General features: G+C 33.5%; 1 protein-coding gene across 1 annotated transcript; it reads left to right on the forward strand.

Moving 5' to 3' along the window:
* The first annotated feature begins 2,106 nt into the window (after nucleotides 1-2,106).
* On the forward strand, nucleotides 2,107-8,070 carry LOC130647594 (uncharacterized). Its single transcript, XM_057453512.1, has 3 exons — nucleotides 2,107-2,451; nucleotides 5,278-5,362; nucleotides 6,061-8,070. Exons 1-3 carry the CDS (start codon nucleotides 2,416-2,418, stop codon nucleotides 6,501-6,503), a joined length of 564 nt encoding a protein of 187 aa, XP_057309495.1. The 5' UTR covers nucleotides 2,107-2,415; the 3' UTR covers nucleotides 6,504-8,070.
* The last annotated feature ends 5,383 nt before the right edge of the window (nucleotides 8,071-13,453 follow it).

A 13,453-nucleotide genomic window follows, 5' to 3' on the forward strand; every position in this document is an offset into this window, starting at 1 on the left:
TGCCACATTTAATAAAATTTCGTCAAATGTTTTACTAAAGTCCGTGGACAAATAATCTGAAGAATTCGGTGGTCTATAAGAAGCACCTAAGAGATCATTTTTTGCTTTTTTGATGATCATTTTAATTCATATACATTCCGCAGTTTCTGTTTCCAAATCAGTTCGCCTCTCCCAATTAATTCTATCCTTCATGTAAACTGCAACTCCCCCTCCTTTACCTTGTCGTTCACATAGTTGAACAAACTTGTATCCATCGATTTGATATAAATTGTTATTATCATTAAATCCGCTACGTTGTATAAGTGTCTCAGAAAGGGTCATAATACCGATCTCACTACATCGGTGCATAAGTTGCTGAAGATGTACGAAATTCGTAAAGATACCTATGATGTTCTGGTGAAATATCTTCATTCCTTTCCTACTTGTAAATGCTTCAATATTACTAACGTAACCTCGTCTTCTGTTACATAAGTTGGTTCGCTATCAACTCCATGTAATAAAATTAGAAAGAGCAGTATCATACGTGCGACCTTTCTCGCCGCCATCTTAACAACATTCAACTAGCCTTTTGTAGGGAATTAGGACACATTAGGAGGGAGAACAAACTATAGTGATTATTAACACTTTAAAAGAAGAAAATATTTATAATAAAGGTTAAAGAGATAATTCAAACTTGAATTGAAACTGTTGTGAGGAATTGTTTGAAAAATTAATAATATAAAAGTTAATAGAATTTTTTTTTTTGTATAAAACTTGTATCATTCTGCTTGATGTTGATAAAATACTATTTCTCGTTAATAACAAACCAAATGGAATGTCTTTAATCAAAAGAAGAAGAAAAATCATGTATGAATCTTTTTTTTAATTTTTTTTGCAAGTACACTGGAAAATGATTCACATTTTTAGAGATTTATATTAAACATGATAAATTAGCCACTAGTAAAAATTTTTTCACTAACTGGCGACTCTAATTCGCCAAAATAATTGTGAAGATAGAAAACCGTGGCTCGATAAACATTCGCAAATATTTTTTATTCAAGATCTATTTTCGAAATATAAATGTTGATTATTAAGTCAAATGTAAAGCAAAAATGTAATGAAGTGATTTTTTAACTAAACAAAATAAGCTTCCGCGTCAGATTTTCTAACATAAGTATTTGGAAAAGTGTTAAGTAGTATAGTGAAAAATATCCAAAGATATGTTGTTGTTTCATTATTATTATTTACGTTTGGGCTCTTCAAAATCAACTTATCTAAACAATCACACTTATTTGTTTATTAGAAACGATAAAATAGGACACAGACAAATTTATGAACGTCATTACAAAGTTTTACCACAAAAATATCATGGATTTTGTGGTGTTTTAGCGTTACTGAATTGTATTGCATTTTAATTTTTTTTTTTTTTTTACCCAGGATAGCCTCCTCTGTTTTTATTGATACTGCTATCAAAGAGGGTCCTGCGAAGGAGGTCTTAGTACATTAAACCTCCCATTTCAACTACAAAAGTCGTGCAAGCACAGCAATCGCTCAGCTACGCAACAGCCTTAGATATAAATCCTATTCTCATGCCGAACGCTAAGTAGAAAGGATAGATTCACACTTTTTTAGTGTCTGGCATGACTCGGGCGGGATTTGAACCCAAGACCTCTCGCACTGGAAGGGAACGCTCTGCCATTAGGCTACAATGCATTTCTATAAGAAACGTGTAGGTGCAGGAAGTATGAGTGACATGATGTATATCAACAAGCGAAATACACATCGAACAAATTTTAGGATTTAGACTTAATGAACGGGTTACAAAATATACATGTTTTAAACAATATAATAGCCACAAGAGGCTCATATCCTTTAAATAACTTTTAAGCAACAGTCCAATATAAATTGGGTAAATATAGAATGAGTATGGATAAAAACAAAAGTTATAAAAATTGTAATAGATTCCGAAACATGTTTTTGTCTAAATTTGAATAAGATCCATATAAACAATTTAAGTGCAACTAAAGTTTTATTTTAATTGATGCAAAGCCAGCATTTTATCCTAACTGAGCAAGCAAACACATGAATTTCATCAAATGAGCCCTAACCTGAAATTTTCTGTTAATAAACGCATATCCAGTCACAATTTTACCTTTTACATTTTATTTCGTCACCGTGTGCGTTTTCTGGTCCTCACTGAACGCACACATCACGCGACTGCCATGTCACCATCATGCCAACTTTTCGATCAAACTACTAAATTCATATTTCAATGGCAGTATTGGAAAATCCATCGATTCCATATCATTATTAGACTGCTACAAACACTGCGTGGGTGCAAGCTCATGTAAGTTTGTGAACTACCACACGAGTCGAAAACATTGTGAATTGGTGTTTTTGCAATCAGGAGGTGATATTCACGCTGCAGATGAATGGATGTTCAGCTCAACAGATCTTTCTCAGAACCAAAATGTAAGATCATCTATTTTCTAGCTTATCTTTCTGTGTTGTACCGTATGCATGGCTCCTTGAGCAAACAAAGCAACTTGTAAAGTATTGCCAGGCAGAAGTGAGAAAATTTAAAAATGTAAAACATCAAACAACATGGACTTTAAAAACAGTTTTGGTACTTTTCTTGCTCCAAAAGTATTGATTTATACGATGACAAACTGACTAAGACGAAAGTCTGATTTCTTTTCAGGCAACCACGTGAATTTTGGCTTCTTAAGTCATTTGTCAGTACTATGGTAGGTACCAATGAGCTCCAGCCAAAATTTTGTGTTTTTATTTCAAGATGCTGCGCTATAATGTTCAAATTAATTCAATATTATTGCTAGAATGGTAGAAAGTACAGTGCCATAGCAAGGTAATCTTTTTTCAAAAATAACACAAGCTTTCACGTCTCACAACATACATGTGACAAACATCTGGTGTACACTGAAACTACAGTGGGAATGATGTCAACAGTAAGAAAGATTTGAGGCATTTCGACACAAGCTAGGTCGTTCAAGCACAAGGCGTGTCAAAGCAGCTGATTAAGACATAAAAGAAGAATGCTGCAAACAAAGAAGCACAAACAGAATGAACAAAGTACCAATGAACAAATGAACATATGAACAAACAAATTAACAAAACGAAACGAAACGAAACAAAAGTTGCCACTGCCATTTTTAGGAGCTCTTTTGATTGAGTCTCCACTAGGATCTGTGTGCATGTCGACCGTTGTTAATGTACAATATATGGTCAAGTGCGCAGTATCAACTCCTTTTCCCCCAGTCCTAGAACTAGCGCAGTCTAACATTTAGAATTTTTCGTATTTCCCTAAGCTTTGGTGTGTCTTTTATTTTTGTGAAAAAAATGCATGTAAAATAATGATATTCTAGAAAGAAGCCATGTGGTTTTCTTTTATTTTTCAGGCTCCGTTACATGGTGAGATATGACCTAGGATATAAAATAGCAACGAAATAAATTTTTATAGTTATCTACTTGAATATAAATTATATTATAAATATTTTAATATTTTTTGTGAAAAAAATTATTTATATATGATGAAGCCACAGGAAGCGGGAATATACGTTCAGCGGATGGTCAAAAAATAATTTTTTCACAAAAAATTATTGTGCGCCACAAATCAAAATGTGCAAAATGTTGACTAATATTTGCTCAGTTTACTCTGCTCTGTTATGTAAAAAAGGGAATAAGGATTTTTCTTTTAGTAAGAATTTTTATATATATTAGCCACATTTTTTGTCACCAGTAACATCGACTTCATTTTGTAACAGGTTCCTGCAAATAAAATAAGGCTACTAGGCCACGAAATGATTTTTAAGGCGATAGTAACAAATTCAATTTTGTTACAATCGCAAAGAAAATTGTCGCCCTTGGTGCAACAGGTAACATTCCATCACAAAAAGGAATAAATTCGATATAATAACTGCATTCTGATTGGCTGAATACAAAAATGTTGATTTGGAATTCTAAAACACGAATAATTTTTTTTGGTATATCATTTTAATAACTCGCAAATAGTGTTCGTGTCTGTCTATTATTTCATGACAAAAATAGCACTATTATATATCTGGATTTCAGAAAATATTAATGGCGTAATAATCGTTTAGCCGGTCTATACGGGAAAATATAGACTGAGGTCATGACGTCATAGACCGAACGCAGTAAGGTCCATGTGAGTGACAGAGGTTTATTAGCCCACTGATTGATTCATGCCTAATATTGAAAAATAAGGTTTTACAGTCCAGGGACCTTTACCAAAGACAAGGCTTTGGTGGAAACCATGTAACTTTCTTTATATTTCGAACGTACACAGACATTCGATCTACAACCAGTTCAAAAATAAACAATACAATACAACTTTTAAAAACAGAATATTTCAAAACAGTTTTAAAACTCAATTCTTTGTCGTTTCGCTGGTGGAGTGTTCGTATTAAAATTAAATGTACAATTGTTAAAATTTCCTTCGGAAAAAAATGAAGAGAGGGTTGAAGACTGCGTGGAACTGGAAGTATTAAGAGCTGTCGAATGGCTATGTACGTCAAGTTGGTTATTATTTAAGCTCAAGATGTTTGACATTTTGTAGCGGTGAGTGGTACTAGCTGGTTTGTAATTGCTTAACGAATCAATATTTTTGTGACCACTGTGTTAGGCTACATAAAATTCGGGGACATTTGCATTCAAAAGCTTTCCAATGTAGTCATGTAAGGGAGTCAGGTTCATATTTTTTTCCGTTCTTCTGTTTGACATTAATAAATAGTTTACACAGTGTGTTGTGCCGTTGTTCTGGTATATGATAAGGTGGTCTACATTGTTGCATGTTTTGACAATACCTGATAAAGGTGTTTGCTGCAAACGTATTACAATATTTTGTTGCTTTTGCCTGTTATCCTGCTATGAATTCGTCTATTTCATTCTAATCGTCAAATAAACTATCGTCTATCAGACGAAAAAAAGAAGTAATTAACATTTTTTACCACTTTAAATTAACTTTCTTGTTTTGTTTTTGTTTTGATGTCGGTTAATACGGCGTCATGTAGACTAGTCACTTGAAAAAAAATTCCGAGAACGTTCGAAAATACTCAACAGTGGGTTAATAAATACTTTTTTCAATTATTTCAGAAATATTTCAAGTAAATATCTCACTATCTGGAACGGTTTAAACTGAGAACTGAAACTAAACTGAAAAATCATATTTACCTGTCAGGTGCACTGGAAAAGCGTATTGTTATCCATCATTTAATTTCTTTATTTTTCTAATCTAACAATGAAATTATTTTTATTCAACAGAAAGGTCCTCTGTGCAGAAGTACAGAACCTTGCACGGCAACAGAAAAATGCGAAGATACTTGTACCGGTCAAGGATATAAGTGCAGTAAGTTTCTGTAAATTTTTTTGTATTATATCGGACTTTTTTAGTAAGTGTTTTTACGAAATTCAGAACAGTTCTTTTAAAACTTGTAAATCTACAAATCACAACAAAAATATAATACCGCCCTAATATCGCCACTTTTTTAGAGTTTTGTAAAAAAAAAACCGTTTCGGACCATAAGTTTATTTATGAAAAAAACTTATTTCAGAATGCGGTAAGTATTCCCTGCTAAACATATTACATTCTAATTTTAGAGCTCTCAGTTTGAGCATGTCTAGCGCTTCTAAAAGTGATATCTATCTTAAATTGATGGTGACGATAATTGAGGATCGTATATAGAAAGTAGCCTTGGAAATTAACAAAAAACAAGACGTATGATATACGCAAACAACCTCGCCAAAAAAGTGTATAAAAAGCTGAAGTTAGACACGACATATTTTGCTTTTCGGATAGGCAATAATATTGATAGAAAATTTCTCGAAATTTCAATTTTCGTTAGGTCAGTCTGTAAACACGTCCTCGCGGGCGAGATAGTAAGAAGAAAAAAAAAGTAAAAATAGTTACCAAGATGAGATTCGAACACACGACTACTCCCGTGTCGGTGCTCAGAGAGGCAAAAATTTCCATTCTTGTAGGACACATTTGCGTTTTAATACAAGCTCACGAGCTTGTAATAATTTTTTGATATATCTAAATTTTAGTCCAGCTGGTAAACGTGAATCTTCTCACAGCCACGAATGCCTCTAACATTCACGAATGGTACGATGACGCCCCCTCTTTTGCGGTTGACATGACGACAGGACAATCACTGGAGCAGTCATGTGCGGCATTTATGAATGCCACGGATCAATGGTTTTTGCTTGATTTGGGGAAAAACGTTTCAATAGAATCTATCATACTACGCAATCCTGATCAAGATGGGGTTGAAGAAAGATTTACCGATCTTAATCTCTATATAGGAAATAATGGCGATAATCTTGAGCTGAACTCCCTCTGTGTATCTGTCCAAAATCACACTACAAATTTATACGGAGAATACACTTGCTGGTATGGCTCTGTTCTGAGTGGAAGATATATTTCTGCGAAAATTAGTGGAGCAAAGAATTTTAATTTTTGTAACATTGAAGTGTTTATAGCGAAGTAATGTTTTCGTACAGCTTACTTTACTGACTTTTACAGGTAAATATTTTTTAAATCATCTAAAGCTTACCTTTTGCTAAAAAAAAAGGGCTCATATAAAAGATCTTTGAAAGTAAGCTAAGAATCCTTCTTTTTTTTTTTTGGGAAAATTTTTTATTGGTCTTCGAGATATTTGTCTTGAAAGTTTCACTAATTATTTGAAATTATGACGTCATGAAAGGTGTTATTAAGCATAAGTATAATAACTATTATAATTGTATTAAAATGTATGTAAAATGTTGAAAACGCCAAACCGACCAGCCAAAAAACATTTTTAACCCAGTTTGTCTTGTCAAAACTAGTAAATACATATCCATGCGCCATGACTTCATGCATAATTAGCTTCTTACTCCAAATTCTTAAAAATCAATCAAGAATTTTAAACAAAATGTACAATTTCTTACACAAATTCTCAAGCTCTTTCATATAACTAACTTGTTTTTTCGCGGGAGGTAACCTTTGAGGTTGGAGCGTTAAGACAAAATTTTGATGTAAATTTATATGCTTTAGTTGACAAAGTAAAAGTAATCCACTTTAAATGTTTGAATTTAAAACCGGAATTTAAAAATTTTGCAACAATGAAAAACGCTTTAATTCGGAGTATATTTTTGCGACATATTTCGCAAAACTTCTTTAAAGAACAGCTGTAATGCTTGATGTAATATTTTCTGTTCATGCTCATGGAATTCACTATTGCAATCGATTTGCCGTACCAAAGGTTATCCTGAAAAGGTGAAAGTTAAAGTAATATCCTTAAACAGTCAGATTTCTAAAGCTGTAGAGGTTTTATAAGAACACAGAATCGTGACATACTCTGACGACATACATATAGCTATTACCAATATCAGCATTTCATGTTCTCATAACTTTGTATTTAAATTGTACCTGACATTTCCTCTAAATGACGAAGAGGAGATTATTGCGCCATATATTATATGAAGTTAGAAAAAATGTCAGTCTTTTTTGACGAAACTTTTCTCGCTCTCTTGGCTATTGGACTGTGCCTATATCACCTAAACCTTGAATTAGGCTTAGACGTAGAGTAAAATTTGCTTAAAAACTGCTCAAAAGAAGAAAAAAAAGGTTATCTAAAACTCTGCCAGAGTTTGCTTACAACCATTTGCTGTAAAGTCTTATCCATCACTCAATAACTCACTACTTTCTCGAATTAAAATCAGGAAAAAGGATCTGCTCTACAAATGAGTTTAAACAAAGGAACACGAGAGAAAGTTACACAATATTAAATCAATGTAATCCGGTAATGAATTTCCAAACCTCGCAGAGTATATAGCTGAGATCAAAGGTCTATTTATTAACAGAGTTGACCAAAAACAAGCTGAACGAAATCTAGTGATTAATCACGTCACCAAACACATTTAGAAATGGCGTGACGTGCCAGTTAATTATTTTTCTTTTTACTTTGTTTGATCCCTTAGGACCATTATGCTATTCATTTTATATATACCTACTAAATAATTGTAACTTGGTAACATTTTATATGCACTGACGATGGTTTTATACCGAAATTTTAACTTGTTTGTTTTTACTTTCTTAACCCATATAGTAAATCCATACAGACATTCTACATGCAGATTTTGGTAAAGTTGCTTATTAAGAAGTGGTTGGGTAAAATAATTTGTTCAAAATAGGCGCATGTAGCTTTATTCCGGTGTAACGGGGAATTAGGACTAGGAAATTAAGACCCATGAGTCCTAAATCCCTAGGGATTTTTGACTTAGGGAGTTTTAGTACCCTAGTGAATTAGGAATCCACTGACGAATTAGGACTCTACCAGAAATACGACTAGTTGTAATAATGAAGACATGTTTTACTAGTGAATTAGGCCTTTTTGTTATGAAATAGATCTTTTGAACTCCGAACTTAAGCTGGCTTAATAATGACATAATAGACGGTGCCCAAAAACTTATATGCAAAGCTTTAGGCAAAATAGACCGCTTCCAGTCAGTGCTCAATTCACCAAAAAAAAATTATGATTAGTGAGTAACGAGCATATACATTGTTACATGTTGTTACATGACGGAAACCAACATTGGCTACTCTCCCTTTGTTCCTGTAACCGTGTTCAAATTTGCGACAGCCTGAAAGACAAACCTGGTCAGCATACTTTGAGGAGTTTAAACACAATCTATGAAAAAGACACCTAAACTGGAAAGCAATATCATTTCTTTTTGTTCGAAAGCAAGAAGACGGTATCAACTGTGGCGTATTTGCTACTGCTTACGCATCCGAAATTCTGGATGGGAAATCGCCCATTGAAGCTGGATTTGATATGCAGCAGATGAGAAGCCATCTCATTTCGTATTTAGTGGTGAAGGAATTGCAACCGTTTCCAAAAGTACAACGAAATAATGTACCTTGAGCGAAATTAACTTTCAGTGGAACTATTTTTGGAATTTGTTGAAATATTATCATTTCCATTGTTAATATTATTTTTAAAGCACATTTTTATATTTTTATGCTTCTGCATGTATGCATACATACACCCAATATTAATATTGTATAAACATATACAATTTATTTGTAATTTTGTTTGATTTCTTTTAAAAGATGATTTTTTTTTGAAAAAATTGCTTTATTCATTAACTTCACAAACCATTACCTTGGAGTTTTAATTCACTGATGCATTCCTAAATCACTAGGGAATTAGAACTGCCTAAGACTTAAAAATCTCAACAAAAAAAATGACTGCAAATCCTAATTCACTTATAACTCTGGAGTCTCAATTCCCTGCTTCCTACATGACACCATAACATATCAGGGCACTTGTAGAAAAAAAGTAATAAAATTGTAATATATTTCAGCCTGTTAAAGTAAACATGTAAGGCTTATTGGCAATTCTGCATGTTTTGCTACATTCTTCTTCACCAAGTGCACCTTTTGTCTACAATGAAAGTCATATTCAACAAATTTCAGCTTTGGAAACATTCTAAACACGACTTGATACTTTCAACTTTTTCGGGGCCGAGTAGTATGCGTGTAAGAGAAGAGAACAGAAGGGAACACAAACAACATTATTTTCATAAATTGGAATTTAGGGATCATTTTAGTCTTCTTCTGACCTCATGTAAGTAAATAAGTAAGTAATATTTTCCCAATGTAAAAAAGTTAATAAAATTGATGCTTATGCCATCTTCCTGTGATGTTGCACTCCTAATTTGGAAAAAAGAACTTTTGTCCAGAGTTGAACAAAATTATTCTATTTTTCCCAATTAACTCATTTTTTTGCGACGTTGCATATTACCATTCCTGCGTTATAATTAAACGCAGAGTTGCGTAAAATATGGGATTCTGCGTAATAGCTAAACAAGGAATTATAAATGTCAAAAAATTTGAATATATGACGTTTATTTAGTGAAAGTCAATTTAAGGAGCATATTAAAAAACATCAAAAAAAATTGAATTATAACTTCAATTGCATCAGTGCACAAAAGTTGAAATTAGGTATAATTTTTTTTTTTGAAAGATGGGCATATAGGGGCGTATTCAATGTAGCATCTGTAATCGACATCGACATCTGTACAAAATGGTTAAAATTATTGGTTGATGGAAAGTTGTTTAATGTCAAAGATAATAAAAGAAGGTCCGAATCGGAGACACCTATCTTACATTATTTCTTAATGAAAATCGTAGTAGAGGTCTGATCAAGATTCATTGTGACTGGCAGAAGGGTATATACAACGTATGGAAGAGAAAGTTTACCGAGCTCATTAGTACACCCCAAAGATGCGCACCTGCTCGAAGAGATTTTACCGGACCAACTGGAAATACGACTGTTTCTATTGCGGTAAAGGGTGCAAAGTTGATCCTAACAATTCGAACTGAAAGAATTGGCAAGACGTTACAACATTGCCGATTAAAAAGAATATCTTGCACATATGTCTGAAAGAAAAAGATGAACAGTCGGAAGCAATGAGATTGCGGTTGCTCGCCACCAGTGATTTAGTGGCTGCAAAAGGTCGTAATAGTGATAAACCTAGGAAGAATTTCTTTAATAAATGCCTGTCAACATCAGTTGGACGATCAGTTGATAGGACTTGCAAGAAGAACTTTAAAGCAGTAGGCCAGTGGCAGAAGAGGCAGAAGTTTATACTCTTCAAGAAATTCATCAAAAAATGGTCGAGTTAGTTGGTTTTACAGAGAATGTATTTACCTTAAAGTGAATGAAAAATGATAAAATTGCATTATCAGCAGCATGTAAGATTTGTTGCCGCAATTGTAAAAATTAACTAAAGTGTGTTTTTAGAATATGATCGATTAACTAATCAAAGAAAAATGATGTCAGAGCAAAGTAGAAAAACGACGAAGCTCGAAGAATAAGCATTACTGCAGCAAAGCTAGTCATAAAGGATCTCATATCCTCTCATATCAAAAAAATATGATTAGGAATACTACCCACGTAAGGAAAGTATGTGAAAAATAGATGAAACACTCAAATGGCTGCCACCATATCTAAAGTTATTTAAACCTTTGTAGAAGTAACATTAAACAAGTCGCAATTAGATAGGCGATTACGCAAGCTTCGAAACCGAAGTTTTTGTTTCTCTCCAGTACTTCCTGGAATTGGAAATCATGCTGATCACGTACTTGGGTCGCGATGACTAGTTGATTTACTTCTACGTTTTGGATTTAGCTGTAGCTATAATTAAGTCAGAAGATTAATGCAATTAACACTAAGACGTGGCTATCTTACGACAAAACAATTACGAGGAGGGTTTGTGCAATGGTTAGCACATAATGTTGATCATGATGTGTGTACTTTGAGTGAAAATGGATCGTTGCATGCTATGGGAATGGTGTACTTAATCACCAGCATGTAAGAATGCCACTGCAGACAGCCTTTCTTAAAAGAGGAAAATTCTAATGTATCAGTGAAGTGATCAAGAATAAAGAAATCATGATCAAAGATTATCTTCCATCATCAACAATTGGTCTGTTTACCATCAAGTTCAATGACATATTAGTTTCAAATAAATTCAAAATTTATCATTTGACTGTCACATGGATTTTTTTGGGACAGTTCTTTTCCTTTTAAAGGTCATGTTCGTCCAAATGGTCTAGGTCTATGACTCAGTTCTCCAATTTCAAATATCCAGGAAGATCAAACGTGGCCTTTCTGTTGATAATAGACCCAATTCCAATTGATCCACCCTGCACCTTCACCACGCTATACTTTGTCATTCCTCAAGCCAAGTCACTGAACATAGAAACGCTAGTATTATTCCTCGATCCACCTTTATGGATTAAACTTGGTATATATCTATTAACACTTACGTCAGTAGCTACACAATGAAGAGAATTTAGATTGGCATGTGACAAAATGACCTATGACGTTATCATATGACAATAGAAATAGAGAAATAGGAAATTACAAGCATTCCAGTTTGCAAATTACACAGTATGCATTTCAATATTGACATGCATACTTTTTGTCACTATCACATACATAATCGCATATTCATACCACTTGTTAGTTTAGGAAGCATTTATTTTTAGCACTACAATAAAAAAGTTGATATGACCACCTGTCAAAAAGGAGAAGGTCACATTGACAGGACAATTTTTGGAAATATTTTTTTTTATTTTCCAAAAGTCCAATAAAAGTTAGGAAAAATTTCAGGTAATTTCATTCAGTATTTAAAAATTTATTAGACTTTGAAAATGCCGCGGGCACTTTATGCCCCCCCCCCCCTCATACCAAATACGGTTAAAAAGTCACCTCTTTTCGTTGCAGAATCTACCAAAATTGCGATTTTTGACGTTGAGATAAAAGGATCGCAGAAATAGATTAATAGAAATGTCTCGAACAGCTAAGTTCTGGCTATAATTTTTAGACTACGTAGATGTTCTAAAAATGTTTATTGGAGCTGAGGGAACAGGCAAATGGAATTTGCAATTGAGTGCTGGAATTGATTTACTTGCTGGCGCGGAACGTACATTATGCCAAATCTGCACGTCTTTATTTACAAAACATGGTGGAGTTGGAAATTAAATACCTATGGGTTTTTTAAAAAGTGTTAGGTAATTGCTGATAACAACGCGGTTGTTTGACGTGGACATAGCTTTCAGTTGGTTACTTGTCAATATGTCAGTGTTCACAGATTCTGAATCGGTACATGTTGATCGCAAGATATGTTGTTTCCAGCATCATTTGGTTTCATTTACTACAAAATTGGCAGTGAACTTTAAAAAACTTTGCTGACTCTTGCCCTTTTGGGAATGAACGTATAGACCGCTTTATGTTTGACGTAATGTTTTGATTTTACGTTATGAGCAAAGGACATGCGCACTTATTCGTAAAAAAAAATCCATTTAAGAAATGAGAAATTGGCTTTACATTGGTGAACCTCTTTTAAAATAGACAAAATAAAAATTTAAAAAAATAATCTCGGTGCCTTTCGGATCTTACGCTTTTAAGAAACAGTATGAATTTTAATAATAGACAATTTACCAATGGTTTACCTACTTCTTACCTACAAGAACCCGCGCGCATGTACACAAGTTTTGCCAATTTTCCAGACCTTTCGTATTGTTGAATAATTTATCTATTGCTTAAGGGCATTTCCGTGTCACTTTTTTCCAAAATTCACTTTTCTTTTGGCGGCGTATTTATAACCTCAAAATAGCAATTTCAACGGCGATACCACATTATACAACTTTTGCAGCATTTTCCTGTAATATAGACCAAATTACCAGTCTCTTCCCGTATCTTCTCTTTTTGACATCCTTCAAATTGTTTTTTTATTTTTAAAAGGCATATTTGGAATCGAAAATTCTAGGAAATTGACAAACATATGCCTTGCATTAGCCTTCTTAAGATGTTTAAACTCTGCACGGACAAGTGTTTAGACCCCGAACTTTTTTTGTCTATGGTTATTGGCGTACAGGTGTTGATAT

The sequence above is a fragment of the Hydractinia symbiolongicarpus genome, chromosome 6 (genome assembly GCF_029227915.1).
Source record: "Hydractinia symbiolongicarpus strain clone_291-10 chromosome 6, HSymV2.1, whole genome shotgun sequence".
NCBI lineage: Eukaryota > Metazoa > Cnidaria > Hydrozoa > Anthoathecata > Hydractiniidae > Hydractinia > Hydractinia symbiolongicarpus.